We start from the raw sequence: 21604 nt of genomic DNA, 5'->3' as shown, positions 1-21604 counted from the left end.
CCAGGCCCTGGCCTGGGTGGGACTCCCAGGCAGATTTGAGAGAAGGGGACTGAGATCTGCACCCAGTGAGCACACGGAGCCCTGAGATAACCCCCTAGGGTGCAGAACAAAGAAGGGCGGGTGCTGAGCTCTCAGGGTATCGCCTAGGGTTATCGGCCACCAGGCCAACTCCAAGGGCTATCTGTCCGTGCAACCCTCACCCGCCGCGGTTAGTGGCATCGTGAGCTGGTGAGTCTCTGCCTGCCTCCCCAGTCCTCAACTCAAGCTCTTGGGTGCAGTGGGCCTGGCCCTGGTGGGGTCTGGACTGCGCCCAGAACCAGAGAGCCTCCCGTGGAAAGAAGAACTTGGGCAGGCAGGCTCCCTCAGTACAGTGGCACAGGACTGAGTGGGCTATGATGGCAAAGGATGACAGGAGAGGCTTGGCAGCAGTCAGGTCAGCAAGGATGTCTGCCCTCTTCTCCACGTACTCTGAGCCTAGCTGGTCTTCCGCACCTAAGGGCCCTGGATCCTTGCACCCTGCCTTGCCTTTGACCAAGATCCCACCTGCCTGGCCAGCAGCTTCCCTGCCCGCATCAACCACGTCGGACTAGTCAAGTAAAAACAGTCCCCACTTTCCGAGGCCACTTGCATTTGTGAGTAACCAATGTGGGCAGGATGTCAAGGCCAGAATTGGGAACACAAAGAGTGGCACCAGCCACCAATTTGGGTGGAAAGGTTGGAACTGGGATGTTTATCAAAGTGTAATAGGAAAGCTGGGGACACGGTGACTGTCCTTCAGGGCATGTGCAGTAACCCGGCTGTAAACTCATGATGTAGCTTTCTGGAGGCTGAGCATTGGAAGATAGCCACATAAGTACCTGTGATGACCATGTAGAACTAAATGGGAGGTACACACCTTCTGACTTCTGTTTAAAATGAAAAATAGAAAAACAGGAAGGACATGCATCAAGATACTACTCTGAGAAGACCAGAAGCAAGGCTGATACTCTTTACTTATCTGTTTTTAAAACTTTCTAAAAAAAGCTTCTAGCAGCTCTGGGTTACTTTAGTAAGGAGGTTCTCCTGTCCTTCTAGGGAAGGGCGAAGGGCTGGCGGCCCTAGCAGTTTAGGGGCTGCAGTAGACAGCAAGGCAGACAGATGTAGGGCTTGTTGGCAGCACCAGGGGGCAGCCCCTGCTTATCTGTTTCCCCAGAACCAGGCCACAGAAAACTGTGCAGCCTGGACACTCAGGGGCTAAGGAAGCACCGTCCGTCAATGGTCTGCACAGTGAATTAACCACCCCTCCAGGTCCGAGCTTGGGACCTGACCTGGGGTGCCTTCGTGGAGGGCCCACTGACTCTGGACAGCTCGGCGGGGACGCAGCCCTGGCCCTGCCAACACGTCTGCATCTTTGCTCTTTTCACTCTTTTCCTTTTAACTGTCAGCAGACAGGACTGTCACAGGTTTGGGGATTTTTTCCTCCGGCTAAGCCTTCCCATTTCAGACACCATCCCAGAGACAGTCTGTAGGTTGTTTATATCAAGTCCTTTTATTCTGATACCACAGAATTACCTTGTCACAATACAGGGGGAGGGACACTGAAGTACCACGAGTTCTCACAGAGCACAGGAGGACGGCACACGTTTCACAAGGTCACGTGGAGGACTCGGGTCATTGCACTTACAACTGTAAACTTGTTTGTTTGACTTTGTACAGCACTCTTCCCCCCTCAAATAAAGAAGGAGAGAAGGAAAGAAAGGGAGGGAGGGAGGGAGGGAGGGAAGGAGGGGAAAGCAAAAACAAGACATGAAAGCTAGCGGAGGAAGGCGCTGGGAGGCCACCCCTCTCCAGGGCACTGCACTTGGAGAGAGGAGCTGCTTTGATCCCAGAGGCTGGATGAGGCAGACACGCACACAACCCACTCGCGCGCTTGTTCACATGCACACACAATATCTCACGACTTCCACGGTTCTCCAGTGCCATCCCAGTACACACAGCAGCAGGGCTGCGGGTACCCAGGGAGACGGAGGTGACATCTCTGAGGAGTTTCAGTTGATCAGGCCTGTCCACGATGACGAGTATTTACAAAATGGAGGGAGGGGATCATGAGAGCAGGCAGGGGCCAACAGGTCAAGACCATGCTGCCATGGCAAAGGATCTGCCTGGAAAACTCCCCACAGGCTCCAGAAGACAGGCCACAGTTGCTGCCATTGCTGCCCTCACCTCACGGGCCCTGAGACCATACTCTCTTCCCAAGGACTAAGCAGAGGGTGGAGAAGGGGTGGTGTCACTGCGAAGTGAGTGTATTGGGCCCTGAAGTGAGCAGAGGAGGCAATGCCCTTGCTAATGACACTGGGGAGGCAGGTATGGAGAAGGCCTGGGCTGCATCCCACAGACCCTGTACCCATTTGGAGATGTGTTTGATGCTCCTCATTGCCCAAGGCACCAAATGCTGGTCCCTTAGCCTCTGGCTGCAGTACCCCCAGAGCCACAGCCGCTTCTACACAAAGGCCAGGACACCCGTGGCCCAGAAGCCTGTTTCAGCTACCTTCACAAGGGGTGATCAGTACAGATGTTTCTTGTGGGCACACTGTAGGGTGGGGAGTGGCAGAAGTCAGAAATTTCAAATTCAGAGGGCTTGGTCAGAAAGGAAATTTGCTGAAAAGTCAGTATTTTAGAGCCTGAGACTGGCTCTGATGGAGGCTGACCTGTCTGGTCCTTGTTCCTGGTCCCAATCCCCTGGCCTTTAGTGAGAAGGATTACTGACTCGGGCCCCCATGTATCCGACCACTAGGCACATCCTCACATCGACCTGGCCCTGGGTGGTCAGAGGTGGTCAGAAGTGATGGAGGGTGGCCTCCCTCAGCCCAGGCCTGATCTCGGATGAGGCAGGTGTCCTATGGGTTGGGTGAGGCCCAAATCCTGGAGGACCAGGGTCTCAGGCCAACACAGAGGCCGATAGCCTCTTGTCCCACCCACAGCCGCCAGAGGTGTGCCAGGACCCTCTCTGAAGGGACGCATGGACCTTGTGGGAAAACATGAGAAATGTGGACCCTGAGAAGTGCGCGACGCAAACCAGAGCCATCTGGAGGGGAGCCAAGCCTGGAGGGGCCAGGCGGCCACTGCCTGCTGCGCTCCAGGCTCGGTTGTCGAGGAGCTGGTGCGCAGCAGGATTCTCGGGCTTCAGAGATGAGTGTGGGCAGGGGTTCTGGCAGAGAAGGTCACAACAGGACTCTCGAAGTTTTGCTGTTGAGAAGCCTCCCAAGAAACTCAGCTTGAAGCCACTGTCTATACGAACACCTGCTCTGGTCCAAGATGACATTGTCAGCTGTTCTCACCATTAAGTGCCACATATCCAGCTCTTCCTGAGCATCCTTTGACCCCCTGGACCCAACTCTTGGTTCATAGACCTTTGAGCCACCTAGCTACAGAGGAGAGGCATGGAGCAGTACAGTCAGGAGCTGGACTCCCTAGGACACGGCAAGGCCCGGCTTTGCCCTTGAGCAGCGCATCACTGGGAAGGGACGGCCTGATGCCTCTGGCTCAGGGCTGGGGTAAGAAGGGGAGCGACTTACAGGTGGAAACCTTCAGAATATCACGGGAAACCTGAATGTTCGCGCGCGCGCACACATCCTGCGCAGACTCCCCCAGCGTGTCCACTCCAGAGACTCCTTTTTACCTGCCGCCTTGGTCAGAGAAACCTGCAGGGCATGTGGGGTTTCGCGCTGCCTGGCCCGCAGCCCAGCATGCTCAGGCGACAATTCCAGCAGGTCCTCACTAGCTCGTGCAGAAGTCAGCTAGAAGCGCTCCTGAAGGAGAGGTTTCGAGGCAAAAAGAACTCCAAGCAAGAGGGTCGAGCATTTAAAATGGATGAAGTCGTGCAGAGAGGCTGTGAGCTGTGCATGCTCCACTGCGGGACAGGCGGGGACTCGCCTGACAGCAGCGAGTCTTGCCACAGGTCAAACATGCCACAGACTGAGAATTTCACACACACGGGATCGAGGTGGGCTGGGGTGGGGGGTTTGATATGAGCGTATCTATCCAGTTTCTCAATTGCACGTTTGCAATTAACTCCTTATACATAACATGGAATTTATTAAATATTAACAGTTGTCTTTGAGGGTTTATATTTCATTGCATAGAACGTTAGAGATGAGACTTGTGGCTGTGCCCAAGATAAAAGGAAGTCCCAAAGGGAAGGGCCTTGGGGAGGAATGCTGCCCAGTCCGCCAGGTGGACGGATGGTGCCACATTTCCCAACACGGGGCTCTGGGCCCTTCCTCGGCTGGCAGAAGCCCTGGCCCCTCCGCTCCGAGTGCGCCCACTGGTGATGGCTTAAGAAGGACTGGAATTGCACAGTAAACAGGCGGGCTGAGGGGCCTCCCCAGACCTCGCCCTGGGGTTGTGCTCTTGGTGGCCTGCTGCCCACTATTGCTTCTAAGTCAACTTTCTCCCTGTGCTGAGCAGGGACAGAGCAGAGAGGAAACCAAACCATCGGTCACAGGGGGTGGGGGAGGGGAGAGGAAAGGAGGTGAGCAAAGAGAGAGGAGAGGAGAGAGGAACAAAAGAAAAATGTCTATGAGGTATACATGTAAATCAAACTGAAATAATTAAGGCTGTTCTTGAAATCAAAAGAAATCCCCAGGTGTACAAACGAGGAGCCGGCTGGTCGAGACAATGGCGGTGCTGCTGGGATGCTCATGATGTCTGGGGGGGATGGCTTAGAGATGGTGGCAGGCGTGCTAGCACACTGCCACCCATGGGCTGGGAGAAGCCTCAGCCGGCGCCCACGCTGCTTTTCGGTGCTATGGCCTCGTATTTCATCAATAAGACAGTGTTAGGTCCTAATGTTTGTAAAGTTCTCCCAACCCCACACTAGCCACATGGAAGTCTGCTCCGATGTCACCCGGAAGACAGGGTGAGGGGGGCAGGGCCCTGTGGCCACGGAGGGGTCCGGACCAGCTGGAATGTGAAGGAAACAGAGCCCGGGGCCCCGCCCTCCGTGAAAGCCCCTCTCCAAGGCTGTGGAAAAACCTCTGGCATCGTGGAGGGTGGGCGGCATCGGTGAAGCAGGCGGCGTGCGCCCGAACTCTGTGTATAACGCATTGGGAGCCCGGCCGGCCGGGCCGCAGAAGGTGGCTGCGGGAGGAGCAGCAGGGCCCACGTGGCAGGGTTTCTGGAGGGGGCTCCTCCCTCCCGACCACGGCGACGCCTCGAAGATGGTGCCCCGGGGAGGGCAGGGTCTCTGGAAAGACAATCAAAGGTCCCCCGGGCCAGTGGTCCCACTCGTCCAGCAGATGCTTCGCCCAGGCAGCTGCTGTGAGAAAACATCCTGCCTCAGCTGAGGCTCCCTGCCACGTCCCACCTGGTGAGTCTGTGGGCCAAGGGCTCGGCAGATCGGAGATGCTTGGAGGAGAAAAGGAGGGAGGAAAGGAGAGAAAGAAGGATTTCGTGAAGAACTGTGGCGGCTGCTCCCCGGCCCTGTCCTCTCAATTGTCTGTCACCTGTCGATGGCCTGCCTCCTCCGCACACACCCGTCCCACCCACTGAGGCTTGGGGACACGGGTGCTTGGGCAGCTTTGAGGTCACAAAGAGAAGGACAGGAAGAAAGAAGAATCACATGGGCCAGGAAGGGACAATAACGTAACACAAGTTGCTTTCTGTTTTGCTTGAGTGAGGAAGACAGGATTTTGTTTAAAATGGCAGGCCTCACCCAGCCTACTTGTGAAACTACCATAAAAGACACGAGGACAGGGACACTCACAGAAGCGCTGCCTGCTCAGCCCAGTCATTGGCCAAATGCCAGAACTCACGGGAGATTCCTTAACTGCAAAGTTACCGGTCTCAGTGGCCCACCCACGTCACGTGGCAGGACACAGAACAAAGCCATGCCTGTGGCTCCCCTCCCTCCTCAGTGATGGAGCCCCGGCCCTAAACCCAAGGTGGGTACCGCGGGGAACCTGGCCATGAGCTCCCCCTTCCCTCAGCCCAACTGCCGATTCCACGTCCGTTCCGGGGCCACTGTGAGGAAACATTTGGCCGAGCAGGACAGCAGCAGGGAGCCTGCCATCGCGGGGCTCAGGTGGGAAGAACGCTGCGGGTGCTGCCTCGTGGCGACTGAAATTAGAGCACGTTGCAGGCTCTTTGGCTACAAAGCCCACCCTAGCTGGCTCCCATCCCTCAGCCTTCACCCTGGCCACCTCCGGCTGTGCAGGCCTTTCGTCTGTCCCCGAGGCCCGCCTGTCTCGTATGGCATCAGAGCCTCTGTTGGTGCTGTCTCCTCACCCGGGGACATCCTGCCTCCTCTCCTCCCTTGAGCCTTAGCTCACACCACCTACTCTTCTAGAGCTCATCCCTCTGCCCAGAACCCTGCATCGTGGGCTTCACAGCACTTAGCGCCTTCAGAAATTATCTTTTAAATCTAATTTTTAGTTTTTAAAGTATTTATTCTCTGTCTCCCTCAATGGACTGTCAGGGCAGGGACTTGGTTTTGTTCCCCGCTGTATCCCCAGCATGTGGAACAGAGCCCGGCCACTACCTAGGGCTTGACAAATAAGTGAGTAAGCGGATGGAAGACTGGGCCCCTCCAGTCCCTCGCCGTTCCTCTAGAGACAGGCGGCCCTTTCTGTAACACCCCAGCCCCTTCCCACCAGCAGGCCTGGCTGAAGCAGGGCTGTCTTCTGATTGGCTTGGTGACCATTTGGCCTTGCTGCACACATGCCGGCCTCCCATGAGAAGCACCCAATTGTCTGTACTCAACCTGAGAGGCGGCCAGGGAGAGAGGACGAGGGCCCCAGGGCCGCGACATGTTAGGAGTTGGTTCTCGGCTGTGCACAGAGCAGCCAGGCCACCCTCCCACCATCCTGAATGACCTCCTCCTCCTCCCCTACAGAGGCAGGGCCAAAGCTGGAGAAGCTTCCAGGAGGAGGCGTCTCATCCTGCCTTGGCCACTGCAGCCCAGACAGAGCCAGGGCTCCCATCCTGAGGCCCTTCCACTCTCTCCCTGGGCTGACCTGGCCTGGGGCTGAGACTACCTGTCCTGGTGACCTCCCTTTCCTCTCTGTCCCTTTCCAGTCAGCCTTTCTGCTCATTCTGCTCCTCCTTCTTATGTATGGGTCATGAGCTCAACGTGTGAAGTCAACAGTGTCTTGACTCCATGCCCAGTGGTCTCTGCCTCCCAGGTAGCTTCTGGGCCAGTCGCAGCTGAAGGAAGCCCACCAGGCCCTTCCTAGGCCCTGCTTGTAGGAACTGGGTGGGTCTAGTCAGCCAGGCCGTGGCCAGCCATGCCCCCCGCCCCCCAGTCCTGACACTCACTGTTATACGCAGAGTTCAGAGCTGCGCCCAGGCCTCGGACTCCAGAGATTTTTCCACAGCAATGGTATCGTCTCCCTTCGTCTCTTCGAGAGCCTGTGGAACATTTACAGAGGAGGGCTGGGGGGAGCTGTACCCCAGGCCCCTCCAACCCAACCTAAGGCCAACTCAGCTGCAAGAGGGACAGGGGGCGGTGGAGCAGGACAAAGGGACAGGGGCCCCAGCTTCCCTTTGCTGGGGACCTCCACTGAGTGGGCCGCATGTTGGGGCCTCTGTGCACAGGGTCCCTTCTCCTCCTCCTCCCCCACCCACACTCGCAGGAGAGGACACTGCCGCTCTGGCCACGCCACCTGCTGCTGAAGACCGGACTCCTCGTAGAGGGCCCCTCAGGACTCAGAGGCCCCACGTGAACACCTCAGACCTTTCCTGGGGGAGGCTGGGTACAGGTAGCTCATACTCACCCTGCAGGGCACGGTCACCAGAATGAGGAGAATTTTTTGCCAAAAGCAGAGACGGCTGTGACATAGAAAAAGGAGAGGCGTCAGGAAGTTGAGCCAGACTCCCAGACAGTCAGGGCCATTTGGCACAGTGAAGCCAAGCTCAGCCCAAGGGGCAGAGATTCCCCCAAGAACCACCGGGCCAGCCTGCGCCTGGGTGACCGAGCCTGGAATCATTCCCCAGGCCCGACCACTGCCGGGGCCTGGAGCAGCTGCCCACCTGGACCTGGCTGCAGGCAGCGCTTACCTTCTGTCAGCTTGCCGGCCTGCTCTGCTGCCCCGCCGGGGAGGATCTTGGAGAGCACGCTCTCCCCATCGGCACCCGGCTGGCCGGCAGGAGCCCCGGGGGTCCCTCCAGGCCTGGCTCCAGCCTTCACGCCTAGGGGGAAAGAAGCCACCATCATGAGCCAAGCTTGGCCTGGCTCTTCAGGTTCCCAGTGGGAGAGTAGCCATGAGGGAACCTGAACACAGGTACCCTGTGCAGGGGGAGGGCGAGGAGGAAGATAGAGAAATAAAGAGAAGAACAGGAAGAACAAAAGTGGGAAGAAGCAGAAAAAAGGAAGTTGAAGAAAGTAAAGAAGGAGAAAGGAAGGAAAAACAGAGGAGGATGAGAAGCTGGAAGAGAGGAGGGAAGGGGGAGGAGGGAGAGCGTAAGAGGCCGTGGTCCCGGCCCCGTGCTCACTAGTCCCTTCCAGGTTCCCTGCCCAGAGCTGCCTGGGCCTTAAGGCCCCAGTGCTGGTGACCCCATTGCTCATTCTAACCCACTGGGCACTTCTCAGGGAGCAGTGAGGACATGCAATTCAGGGGAGCTCGGGGCGCCTGTGGGTGTAGGGAGGGCAGCCCAGGTTCTCTGGGTCAATGCTGAGGGCACCAAAGGGTAGGCTCACCTGTGGGTCCAGGTCCCGGTGGTGGCTGGGCCTGAGGAGGCCTCCCCTGCTGGGGTGCTTTGGCTGCCCCTTTAGAGCCATTTGCCTGCTCTGCTCGTGGCTGCAACACAGAACCAGAGCTGAACACCGCACGCCGACTCTGCCCACGCCCAGCCTGGAACCAGGGGGATGTGCAAGCTGGAGCCGCAGCATCCGCCCCGGGTAGGATCCCCGCGCTGGAGCCCTACGTACCGGTCCTGCTGGCTGGGGGCCTGTGGCTGTCGTGGGGCCCGGCTGAGGCTTCCCCGCTGGCTGGCTGGCAGCAGAGGCCAGGCCCCGGGCAGGTGGCTGGCCCTGCTGCGGCAGCCGAGCCTGCGATGGGGTTTGCTGGGGGTGCTGTAGCCCGTGACCTTGTGGCTGCGGCTGCTGCTGCTGGGTCTGCGGCTGGCGTGACGATGCTGCTGAGGGCGTCTGCCTGGATGGCGGCGGCTGTGACTGCTGTGGCCCTGGAGGCGCCTGCCGACCCTGCGGCTGAGGCTGCGACGGGGGTTCTGGCTTTGGCTGCGGTGCGGCGGGCCCCGCGTGGGCCTGCCGGGAGCCCTTCTTGCTGTCAGAGGCATGATGGTATGCTGACGGAACACGGGATGGCTGTGAGTATTCGGCGGAGCTGGGGTACCCAGGCTGACTCTTCTTCTGCATGGCCGGGGCAGGGCTGGGCTGAGGGTGAGGCCGGGCCTCATGGCGACCCAGGTCCCGACCATGTGGTTTGGCAGCACGCCGGCTCGGCTCCTCGCCAGCGTGGCGGCCTGAGTGCCGCCCGTGGTCACTGTGGTGCCGGTGTTCCTTGGCTGAGGCATGGCGGCCCGGGCCACCCTCATCATGTGGCCACAGGCCCTCTTCGGGGGGCTCGTCGTAGTCATGGTAGCTGTGCCTGGCAGGGCCTCGCTTCTGGGAGGAGGAGGAGACTGCGTGGCCCCCATGGTGCCTGAACCGGTCAGAGCGGGCATCCCGGGGCTTATCAAACCAGTCTGTCTCCTCCTGGCCCAGGTGATATGCTTCAGAGACCAAAAACAGAACACCGTCAACCCCCAGGTTGGCCGCAGGGGGAGGCCCAGCTGAAGCCATGCAAGGAAACCAGAGTGGGCGCCATAGCCACAAACATAACACTGGGCCCCTGGCCCACCCTCCCCCAACTGGGGCCAGGGTGCGGGTGGAGAAGGCGAGGAGGGGGGCCGGCGGCAAGGCCCACTGCATGAGGCGCCAGGCCGAGCCCCACTGGGACATCTCAGGGCTCAGGGCCCCATGGGCAGGCAGGCCCCCCAGGTGCTGAGCATCTGCAGAAATCACCCCCAGCTGCCATTACCTTCGCTGTCGGAAACTACGCAGTGGGCATCGTCCAGGATGTAGCCTTCCTCACGCTTATATGTGTGGGCCCGCGGTCCGTCCTTGACATGCTCCTGGACGTCGGGCATGGAGTGGCTGGAGCAGAACTGGGGACAGGTGTCCCCGGGTGGAAGGGTGCCCCCGGCGGGGTGGGGCCGTCCCATGGGGCTGACAGGGCTCTCCTCTTCAGAGGCCTGGCTCCGCATGGGGGGCCGGGCCCGACCATGGGCCATGCTCAGGGATGAGGGCTTGGGGCCCGCTTTTTGAAGTCGCTCCACAGCCTCCCGTTCCCGCTCATATCCCTTGCCCCGGCCACCAAAGTCACGGCTGGACAGCTTCTCCCCACTGTATGCAGATGTCACCCGGGACCGGCTGCTCCCACTGTACACACGGTCATCCTCCTCCACTTGGTCCCGGCTGGATACCCCGTAGGACCTCTGCTGCTCATACACGTTCTTCTTGAGCCCGTAGGTGATTTCATCCTGAAACTTCCTGCCTCGAGAGACTAGGCCACTGCTGACTGCTGGGGAGGGGTAGGAGGCCAGGTCTGACTCCACATCCTTGGCCTCTTCGATGGGCGAGAACTTGGAGATCTTCTGCTCCATGCCCTGCTTCCGGTGCTTGCTGCGCTTTGAGGAGACGGCAGCTGGGGCGAGGCTCTTGGAGGGATGCTTGGGCCCCACAGGGCCTGGACCGTACTTCTCAGCTCGAGCCCCGTGGCGGTAGTCACTGTCACTGTAATAGTGAGCGCTAGCTGGTCGGCCGTCACTCTCTATGCTCCGGTGATGGCCGCTCTTCCCACGGGAGTCGTAAGAGTCCTCCTCGGATTCTTCCTCCCCTCGGGCATAGCAGCAGGGCAGCGGGGGCCCCTCAAGCACATCTGGTTCCACCGGCTCTTTCCCTGGACGCCCACTGCTGCTTGGTCCCAGAGACTCCAGTCGCTGGCTGTCAGGGGCAGTGGAGGTGCTGTCCTTGGTCAGCTCACTGATGTCGTCGATCATCACATAGTTCCGAGGGACATTCTGCTCTAGGCTGGCATAGTGTGAGTCAGAGGGGTAGGTGGGGGCGGGGCTCAGACTCACGCTGCTGCGGTCCGTGGCCCGAGGCAGCTCAGGGGCCTTGCCCTGCTCGTAGCTGTTGCTTACTGCTGGGCCACTGTAGCTGGTTTCAGATGGGGCTGAAGACATGGCCACAACAGGGCTGGCGATCACCTCATAGTTGGTGGGTACCTTCTGCTCCAAGTCAACTAGTGATGTCTGGCGTGGCTTCTGGTGGGGGCCACGGCCATCAGCTGTTACTGGGAAAAGCGTGCCCTGTGTGGTTGGCATAGGTGTTTGGGCTGCATAAAGGCCTGTGGGACGGAAAGTCTGCTGGCTTGGCAAGCCAGGCTCAGCTGGGTAGCTGGTGCCGGGAGTAAAGGCAGGTGCTGGGTACGTGCTGGGACCGGGGTAGGTGGGTGCTTGGTGGGCTGGGAATCCATTCAGAGTCGGCCCGCTGCTGCCTGCAATGTACTGTGGGGCTGGAGGTGGGAAGCGGGGCTGCTGGAAGGCAGTGGGGCCGGAGGGGGTGGCAGGAGCAGCAGCAGTGACAGGGAAGTCTGCATACTGGCCGGCGGGAGTGGCGCAGCCCTGGAGCCGCAGCTGGTTGAGCTCACTGTCCGACAGGTAGTCACGGTGCTCGCCGAGACCACGCAGGGGTGGGTAGTCACGGCCACCCCGGTCTTTGGCCAAAGACTCTTTGCGCTGTGTGATGCCCAGCTCCAGGTACTTGAGCTTGGCGTCAATCTCCTTCTCCTCTTCATCCAGCTCTGCCTGCTTCTTGCGCAGCTTGGTGGATTCATGTTCCACAAGCCGCAGGTCCCGGTCCAGCTCCCGGAGCAGACTGGCCTTGGTGGCAGGGACAGCGGTGGGCCCTGCCAGGCCACGCTGCAGCAGGCTGGCCGCATACAGCTGTGGGGGGGCCTGGCCAGCCAGGGGCAGATGAGCCTCCTCTGGAGGGGGGCTGGGCAGTGTCCGCTTCACCTTGCGGACCAGGCCGTTGGGTGGCAGCGCCGACACCTGAGACAGAGGGAAGGGCGGGGCACTGAGACCCGAGGTGCGGATGGCTTGGCAGGGCACGGGGTGAAAGAGCCCTGGCTTGGGCTGGGGCAGGAGCTGGGCTCCAGCTTGTCAGCGCCCTGATTCACCAGGCAGCCTCAAGGCCTGCCCAGCCCACCCCCTGGCCTTGGAGATCACCTCTGGCCTATAATCGTTTTACAGGCCCTCTCTTTCCCAGTGCTCTGTGCAGCAGGAGGGCAGAGAAGGAGCAGAGGCCCCTCTGTGCTGCTTTCTAGTAATGGCCTGGCTCTGAGACCCCTGCACGTGTCCAGTGGGCTTGCCACCCTCAACCTCCCACTGAGTGTACTGAGTGTACAGGTCTGGCTTGGGGTTTGGGTCCTAGCAGCAGGTAGGGGCCAAGGGCCATGGAGTGACATGGACAGGAATGGCGTGGGTCCTGGGCCCACCAGGCTCCCTGGAAAATCAGAGGAAGGGGCACATGCTGACTGTCTGTCAGTCGTTGCAGGCTCTGGTCTTTTCTTGCCTCCTGCCCTACTCCTCTCCGAAGCAACGTGCTGACCCTCCCCCAGCTGCCCTGCGCCCTCAGCCGAACCCTCTGGGCTGTGCTCTCAGCCTGGCCCCCAGCTCCCTCCGCAGCCCCGTCGGCCCGTCACTCACTCTCTAGAGCTGCCAGCACCCCGCTCTCCAGCCCTGTCTCCTGCTGCATGGCTTCCTGGTCAAGGCTCCCTAACGCTGCCCGCTGTGGGGCCCTCCCCGCCTTCCCTGATGCTCCACATTGCCTGAAAGTCCATGTTACTGGAATGTTTGCTCTGGGTCTTCCTTTTGTCTCTAGCTTGTAGTCTTCCCAGAATGCACCTGGATTTCGGACTTTTATGGACCACCCAAATCCCCCAAGTACACCGGGGACTGACATTGGGCTCCTTACATTTTGCCTTGCCAAGAAACTACATGAAACTTCCCGCCTATTTCACCACGTCATAAAGGGAATGAGCGTGTGCCCCAAAACCTCAGATGAAGAGTGGGCCTTTAATGGAATAAATTTCCTTTTTTGAACTCCTCATTCTGTTGTCCACCTTGTTATTTTGGCTGCACGCCATCAGCGCCCGTCGTGGACTGGCCCCACACGGCCGGCCCCTGAGACCTCTGAGAGCCTGGAGCCAGACCACCTGTCTCTCTGACTGGCGCTTGCTGCCAGCCCCGACTCCTGATCCCATGCCTGTCCCCACTGGCCTGCACACCGAGAAAACGGGCAAATATGCCTCACGATGCTTCTGGCAACTACCCCGTCCCCAGGGCAACTGTGTAGTCTCTTCCTTCAGCCCATGTGCCCACGCTCTGGCCAGGAAGCTTTCTGAGATACCCAGAGGCTCCAAGAGCCTTCAAAAAAAGGCCATTCTCCTCAGGCTGGCACTCAAAGTCTGGCATTAGGCCCTTGCCACTCCCATCTTCCTCTCCACGGCAACCCATGGCAGGCCACCTCTCATAGTCCGAGAACATTGCTGGCAACTAAAACCACAGACAAAGGCAAGTTTATGATCCAGGAGCCCTGTCTAGGGGAGCAGAAGGTGTGTAGACAGATTTATTAAGGGCCAGATAGGGGCAGGTGACAAGATGAGGCAGACAGCATGCTGCAGCTCATTGGATGGGCCTTGAATGCTAGGCCAAGGGGCTTGGGCTTCCTATGGGGCCATGGAAGCCAGGCCAGGGCTGGGGCGTGGGGAGCAGCCCAGCCAGGTCCCTGTGTGACTGATTTTCTCAGGAAACATCTGCACTGGGGGTTTGGAGTGGGAGGGGCCCAGACTGGAGGGGAGAGCCACAGAGGCAGTGAAGGGGGAGGAGGTGGGTAGGACAAGTAAGGAGAGGCTGAAGTTTCTAGTGGTGTCTGGATGGATGGCTGTGGGGGCCCAGATGTGAGAGTGTATTTGCCTAGGATGTCCTTGCGAGGCTGCAGGCTCCGCCAGATGTGCATCGAGAAAGGTTCCATCCTCGACCCCTTCCTCTGGGCCTCTGGAGCTGGAGGTGACTCCACCCCCACCCCAGGAGAAGCGCCGCCCTGTGGGGCCCCCCAGACTAGGCAGAGATCCCTGCCCCACCCTGGACCAGCCCCTGTGCCCATACCTGGCTACCCAGTCCCCCCTGGTGCTGGTAGAGGGAGAACCTCTCTTTGGCAGACTCCTCGGCGGTGGGGCTGAGGGGCTTAGGGTCAGACAAGGACCGCTGCAGGGTCTTCATGGGGCGAGGCAGCGTCTGCTGGCGGAGAGCGCTGTCGGCTGCGAAGTGCTTCTGGGGACTCACGTGAGCCTTGTTCAGCCTCTCGCTGGAAGCAAAGGAGGCGTCCAGGAGCCGGTGTGGGGACAGGGGTGAGACTGGTGAGTAGAGGACCTGGGGGGACTTGGGAGGCTGGCGGCTCACGAGCTGTGAGAGGGACTCCGGGGGCAGGTGGGCCTGGTATCCAATCTCCAGGGGATCCGGCTTCTTTTTTTCGAATCTGCCCAGGGTACCGGGGGTGACGATCTGGATGCCAGGCAGGTAGGGGCTGATGGCAGCTGGCCCCACGAGCTGCGGCCCGGCCACCCCCTGGGCCTGCCCGTCCGGCTCCGTCTGGCAGGCCAGGCTCTCCCCACGCCCCGTCTTCTCTGGTGCTGATATGTACTTGACGATCTCCACCTTGGGGTCAGTAGCAGCTGTGATGTGAATGGCTGGAGAGACTCTGGGCAGCTGGTCAGGCTCTGTCTGCACGGAGCAGTCGCTGATGGTCTGGATGCCCACGCTGCTCATGGCCCTCACAGTGCTGGCGGCAGTGGATGACGAGGCAGGAGCGTCGTGTTTGCTGTCCGAGCCCGAGTCTGAGTGGCGAGAAAGACGGGACCGGCGGCGGCGCACCGGCTGCTCCCACTCGGCACTGTCCTCGTCGTCTGTCTGCACGCTGCAGTCGGCACTCCGCCGTGCCCGGCGCCGCCGGGTCAGGAGGTAGCGGCTCTCCCCATCCTCGTCATCCGTCTGCACGCTGCTGTCTGCAATCCTGCGGACCACGCAGGGCTCGGGTCCCGACTCTGGCTCGCAGGCGTCCCGTAGGCGTGGCATCGAGTGCCGCTTCTTGAGGCCGCTGCGGCCTGCTTCCCACTGCTCCTCAGTCTGCAGTGACATGTCCGAGGCGGAGCTGGGGAGACCACGGTGCAGTATGGGCTCCCGAGGTTGCCCCGGCCCCTCAGGCCCCGCCACGGCAATGAAGGCGGCGTGGGTCAGGGGCGGCCAGTATTGGCCGTTCTGAGCCAGCTCGGTGCCCGCTGGGGGAGGCCCTCGGCCGGGTCCCTCACAGGCCACAGGGAACGGGGTCTTCTGCCGCTGCTTCTGTTCCTCTAGCTGCTGCTGCAGCTGCTGCTGCAGCTGCTGGATCTGCTCCAGCTGCAGACGCTGCTGCGCCAGCTGCTCCCGCTGCAGGGCGAACTGGGCCTGACGTTCCTCCTGCTGCTGCTGCAGCACGTGGTGCTTGATGGTCTGCAGCTCCTGCAGCTCCCGCTGCACCAGCAGCTGCTCTTCCTCCCGGTGCCTCTGCAGCTCCACCCGTTCCCTCTCCAGCTCCTCCTGTAGCCGCAGTTGCCGCAGCTTCTCCAACTCCACCCGCTCCCGCTCCAGCTGCAGCAGCTGCTCCTGCTGCTTCCGCTGCCTCTCCTCCTGCGACGCTTCCTCCTTCTCGAGCCCTGGCCGGCCGAGGGCCCCACTGCCGCCCCCAGGAGCAGCGTCTACTGGTAGCTTCTGGACCGCTATAGGGGCTGGGGCTGGGGCTGCTACAGCCTCCTTGGCAGCAGCAGGGGTGGCTGTGGAAAGAGGCTCTTCCTGAGCTGCCGCCACTGGGAGCTCTGGCCTTGGTGGGCCCCCAGCCCCTGGCACCTTGGCAGCGGCAGGCTTCCCCAGGTAGACAGGCCCTTCAGCAGGTGGGACGCTGGAAGCAGTGGGGAATCTGCTTGGCGCGGGATAGCGGTACAGCGCTGTGGGCCCAAGAGGTACCCGGGGGGCAATGATGGGCACGCGCGTCAGGCTGGCGAGCGGCACAGCTGTGACCCCACCAGATGCATAAGGCCTGTACATGCCACCGCGCACCATGGGCCGCAATACGGAGCCAGGCTGGGTGGTGATGGGCAGTGTTGCAGCAATTGGGGTGTTGATAGTCGAGTAGATCATGCCATCGGCTGCACGCACGGTGGCTGTGGATGGCAGCAGCTGTCTGACTGCCGCTCCCTGGGCTGCCGTGGGCCGGTACTGGGCCAGGGTCCCAGGACTTGGGTGGCCCTCCGGGAAGGTGGGGTTCCCCAAGAGGCCAGGTCTGAGGGGAGCCAGGCCCTGTGGGGCACTGAGCCCAGGCCCGGGCTGGGGCTGATACTGCATGAGGTCAGGGCCGCCACCACCACCGCTGCCATGCCGCCCTCCGTACTGGTCCATGGAGTTCAGGGCCGCGCACATACGGCTGATCTCACGGGCTGTGGTGGCACTGTACTGGGCCAGGCTGGCCTCTTGGAAGCCAGCTGCCTCTCCCCGTGGGCCGTACCTGTGGTCTGAGTAGATGTTTGACACTGAGCTGTAGCGCCGCATGGGGAGTGGGTGAGTCAAAAGGTCTGTGGGATGGCGCAGGTCTGTGAACGAGCCATACTGCAAGCCCTGCCCGAGGCAGCGTCCGTCCGCAAAGCCCAGGCTGTAGGATTGCTTCAGTGAGCTCAGGTCCACAGCCGAGTCTCGTCCCGGGCCCTGGAAAAGCTGCCCCATCCTGTGGGCGTGGTAGTTGAGGCCAGCCTCAGCCAAATTAGTGTCAGACATGGAGGAGTACAGCCTGCCAGGGAGGCCCTGTGGGCAGGGCCTCTGTTCCTCATGCGGCCCAGGCCCCACTACCCCCTGTGCCCGGTAGGTGGGGGGCTCTGGAGGCTCAGGGTCCCGGGGATTGTAGAAGGGGCTGCTACCTTGGCCAGGTGGGGCGACATCTACCACACTCTTCTCAGGTACGCTGGGGGCAGCGTGGAAGGTGCCTGTGCAGCTGCTGCCAAAGGGGAGTTTGTAGACCATGTCACAGCAGGCCAGTTGGCTCTCGGGCCTCATCCCAGTGAGGTCCAGGGCACCCGCCGGCTCCTCTGGGAGCAGTGTGGTCACAGTGCCTGCCGTGCCCTCGCCCACCTGCACCAGTACTGTGTGTGGCTTCCTGGCACCCGGCAGAGCGTGAGACCGCAGCTCTGCGGGGACAGCCCGGTGGGGTTCGGCACCAGGCTCCGGCACCAGGCCTGACTTGAGGCCAACACTCTGGGCTGTGCCCATCGGAGTGATCAAAACGTCCCTTCTGGCCAGAGGAGCTACCTGGTTGGGCAGGTTGTACCTGGCAAACTTGGCCTCCCTGGGCCTTCCCCGGGGCCCACCTCGGTACGGGGCTGTCTGGACGGCCTGCTCTACCTGCTTGACCTGAGCCAAGCACACGGGGCTTCCCGCACCCTGGCCAAAGTCAAGCCGGCTCTGAAAGGGGTCTCCATAGACCACGGGCTGCTTTTGCTGAGCCATGAGCACAGATGAGGCCATGGTGATGCTCACGGTGGTGGCAGTGCTGAGGAAGGCATGAGTCTGCTCCTGGGCATTGAGGTTGATAACCAAAGGCTGCACGGCGGTTGACTGCCGTCCCGGGACTGGATCCAGGGCAAGGCCGTACTTCCTTGCTTCCACAGCAAGAGAGGTCAGGTCCATGCCCTGGTCAGTGAGGATGATGGGCGTTGGTTTGACGGCTGTGCGGAGGTCTACCACAGCACTGCCAGGGGGCCTGGGGCCTGGCTCGACCCTGGACGTTCCAGGGATGGAGGAGATCCGGCAGAGGGAGATGTTCTCGGCAGGGAGGGCGCCCCAGCCGTACACTGCCAGGGGCCCGTCTGCACCAGCACTGGGGGCCCGCGGAAAGCCGGGAGGCCCAGGAGGCTCTGAGGACAGCTGAGACGCGCTCGGAGGCGTTGTCTGGCTGTAGCTGTGGGTGGTGGGCTGGGTGTCGGTGGGCGAACACACTGGGGAGGTGGAGGCACTGGCATGTACCATCCTGGTCTGGCTGGAGGCATCTGATGCCAGTGTGATGACCATAAAGGGGGCCTCCCGAGAGGACTGCTGCCATACCAGGCGTGGCGTGCTGGGCCGCTGTGGCGTTTGTGTGCCCTGAGCCACCATGGGGGTCGAGGCCGGGCCACCGGGACTCCGCGGCATGTCTGAGGCAGGGGCAGGGCTTGGCGTCTGTGTAGAGAACTCTGCAGTGGCCCTTGGACCCAGCTTGCCAGGAGAGAATGTGGGGCTCTCTGAGGGAGAAGATGGGGAGAGAGGCGGGCTGGCGCCCGGGAAGTAGGAGAACCCCTGGGGGGTGCCACTCTTGCTATCACTCACACTCGGGGGCTTCTCTCTGGCAGCCCGTCCACTGGCCGCAGGGCCACTGGGGGCCTGGGGCAGCTCCTCGGTTTGGGACCCATAGTTTGCAGTGGTCGGGCCCTGTCCATAGCTGTGGGCCGTGGAAGATGGTGACGGGCTGCGCTCCGAGCCTGCTGGGGATGTCAGGGTCACATACCCTCTTGGCAGGCCAGGTGGACCGGGAGCCACAGCTGTGGTGGCTGGGGTCCCAGGGCCCTGGGCAAAGGCTGTGCCAACCTCCTTGGAGGCAGAGCTGGGGGAGGCAGGAGAGCTGTGTAGCTTGAGAGGGTCCTGAGGCTCTTTTGCAAAGTGCTGAGTGACGCGGACATCAGGAATGACTCGGCCTCCACTGCCGTCGGAGGAGGTGGAGGTGGAGGTGGGGAAGGACGCAGGGGCAGCCAGCTGGGTGGGGCTGGTACCAGGGGTAAGCGGGCCGCCATTTTGCTTCATGGGGTCCATGTACGCGCTCTCGGCGTTCAGAAACTGCTTCTCCTTCTTTTTGTCCTCGGCAAAGGCCAGGTCCCGGGAGGAGGCCTGACGCATGCGGGCAATGTTCTGTGACGTCTGAAGGATCTCCTCGTACACAGCTGCTCCCAGGCCGGCCGGCGCACCGTCTGGGGCAGGCTGAGCAGCCCTGCCATAGTCATGGTCTGGAGGCTCCTGGTATTCAAAGGGACTCTGGCTCCGGGGGCCTGTGGGCTGAGAGGGGCCGCCATGGGGCCCCCGGCCCCCTGCTGCCTGGCCCTGTTGCCGCTGGAGTAGCTCGGCCTTTCGCATCATCTCCTCGTAGGCTTCCTCGGCACTCTTAAGGGGCCGCCCAGAGCTGGGCGTGGTGGAGCTGCCCACGGGCACTTCCGTTGGTGAGTAGAGGGACATGAAGGTGGGCAGGCTGTACTCACTGCCTGACTTATAGAGCCTGGAGGGGCCGCCATCCAGGGCCTCCGCCTCCGAGTCCAGGGAGGGCGAGGGCGAGTACTCGGAGCAGGAGGAGCGGTGGAGCTCCTCCATCTCGGCCGCCTGCCGCAGCTCCTCCGTGGGGGAGGCGTCCTCTATGGGCGACAGGTTACTGGGCGGGGTCTTGGAGCGCTCGCGCCGCCGCTGGGCCCGCAGCTCCTCCTTGTCCCGCCGGGTCTTGCGGGCGGTGCTGCGGATGCGCTGCTGCTCTACCTCCCGCATCTTCTCCTGCTCCCGCAGCAGCTCTTCCTCCTCCCGCAGCTCCTCCTCCTCGGAGGAGTCCTCGATGGTGGGCAGCAGCGGCCCGTGGGAGCGGTGCCGGGCCTTGCGCTGCTGCTTGGCTTCCTCCAGCCGCTGCCGGCGGCTGGGGCTGCTGTCGCTGTCCTCCTCCAGTGAGGACAGGGAGGTGGGAGAGGTGCCCGACGTGTAGCTGGGTGTGGAGGCCGGCAGCGTGGAGGAGTGCTCCCCGCGGGAGCGGTCCTCGGGCGAGCCTGTCAGGCTCTCCATCTCCAGCTCAGGCTCCCGGTCCAGGCCGGGGTCAGGGCCTTGGCCCAGGTCCAGTTCGTGGCCATAGCTGCCCGTGCTGTTGAGCTCGATGGTCTTGAAGCGGCGGAGCCCGCCCTGCAGGGCCCCGGTGCCATCAGCGGCCTCGGCTGGGCCCCCCTCAGAGGGCAGCTCCTCATAGCCCGTGGTGGCATTGTGGGGCAGGCGCCTCTTGGGCGGTGCTGCTGGTTCTTGGCTGGGCTCGGGCTTGGGCCTGGGGCCGCTCTTCTGGGCGCCGTGTTTAGCCAGGCCATGCCTGGAGGCGGCCTCATCGTCCTCTTCCAGGTTGTCTTCCTCAGCACTCATCTCCAGTATCTGCCGTCGCATGAACTCCTCGTCGGTCATTTCCGCTGCCCGGGCTGGGGGCGGGGGTGGAAGAGGGGACAGGCCACCCTCACTGCTGTCCTCCACGTAGTCATGCCTCAGCTGGCTGCCAAAGTCATCTGAGGACTCAGCCATGTCCTGCTGCTCTCTCTGGCGCCTCCACTCCACAGAGCCTTCCTCTTCCTCCAGGATGTCCTCCAGCTCCTCATCAGAGTCAAAGGCCTCAGGCATGATGGACAACGAGTGGGGCCGCCGCTTTTGCTCCTCACCACTGCTGCTGCGGGGTGGCTTGCTCCGCTCACCACCGGGGGCCAGGCCCTGGGCCTGCAGCGAAGGCCGCACGCTGCTCCCCACCTTGTGGAGCTGGGATGGGCTGGGTGGGCGTGGCCCTGTCACCCCTGCACTGTCCAGTTGCTCCACCTCCTGCTGCACAACGCCTGTGATCTCGCTCTGGGAGCTGGAGACGCCATCGGAGGAATAGCCTGTGTCGCTGAGGCTCTGTGGGCTCCGAGACAGGTCCTGCGAGTAAGGCTTGCCCACCGGCTCCTGCAGCAGGGCGAGAAGCAGACGCTGACTGCCCACGGCAGATAGCTTGTCGGGGAGCTCAGCCCTCTCCGTCAATCCCAAGGCCCTACGGAAGGGTCCCTCTAGCTCCCCAGGGACCAGAGCCCCCAACCCATTCCATTTCTCTGGCCTTGAATAACTTATAGGTTCAATGGTAAGCCCCAAACGGCCCTAGGTTCTCAAAGAGAATCTTTACCAGATCTAATGATAGCAAAACCCAGCAAAAGCATCCAACAACATGCCAGACACAGGACCGGCTTAGAACTCACAGGCACTAGGCCCACAAGGGCTTCATCTGGGCATCCCTGCCACCTCCCGTGACCCCAAGGTGCCAGGCCCAGGCCTACATCCCAGCCCCCCAGGGAGCAAGCCTGTCCCCAGACTGTCCCACTTAAGAGTTAGAGTCCCTGTGAAGTGAGTGGGACTGACCTCGGCCTCCCCACCCTTGGGGGCTTCCGGAACGGCTTTGACGACGGGGGTGGCAGGTTCAGTCCTCCGCACCCCAGTTTTTGCTTTTGGAGTCCCAGGGGGCAGGGTAGTGTCCGGAGGTGGTTTCGGCACAGGCTCAGCTTTAGCTGGGATTCCTGTCTTCTTTTCCTGGGCACTGCTCAGGGTCCTGCTCGGTTCAGAAGCCCTGAGTGGCTTGGCCTGGGGGCTGGCCTTGGTGGGCAGGGGGCTGGCCTTGGTGGGCAGGGGGCTGGCCTTGGTGGGC

At 61.6% G+C, this 21604-nt stretch overlaps 1 protein-coding gene across 1 annotated transcript in view; it reads right to left on the bottom strand.

Annotated features, from left to right (window-relative positions):
- Window positions 1-1508: 1508 nt before the first annotated feature.
- Window positions 1509-21604, bottom strand: part of BSN (bassoon presynaptic cytomatrix protein) — a 40898-nt gene continuing 20802 nt past the window's right edge. The window contains exons 4-12 of the mRNA XM_039836814.1: window positions 21322-21604; window positions 14212-20874; window positions 10017-12093; window positions 8906-9708; window positions 8675-8774; window positions 8035-8166; window positions 7752-7806; window positions 7294-7386; window positions 1509-5385 (exon numbers count right to left, since the gene is read on the bottom strand). The exon at window positions 21322-21604 is cut by the window's right edge and continues 272 nt beyond it. Of these exons, the coding sequence (XP_039692748.1) occupies window positions 7766-7806; window positions 8035-8166; window positions 8675-8774; window positions 8906-9708; window positions 10017-12093; window positions 14212-20874; window positions 21322-21604 (10099 nt within the window). The 3' untranslated portion in view covers window positions 1509-5385; window positions 7294-7386; window positions 7752-7765. The remainder of the gene's footprint in view (window positions 5386-7293; window positions 7387-7751; window positions 7807-8034; window positions 8167-8674; window positions 8775-8905; window positions 9709-10016; window positions 12094-14211; window positions 20875-21321) is intronic.

The sequence above is a fragment of the Pteropus medius genome, unplaced genomic scaffold, assembly GCF_902729225.1.
Source record: "Pteropus medius unplaced genomic scaffold, Ma_sr-lr_union100, whole genome shotgun sequence".
In the NCBI taxonomy this organism is placed as follows: domain Eukaryota; kingdom Metazoa; phylum Chordata; class Mammalia; order Chiroptera; family Pteropodidae; genus Pteropus; species Pteropus medius.
This window is presented reverse-complemented; position numbering and strand designations above follow the sequence as displayed.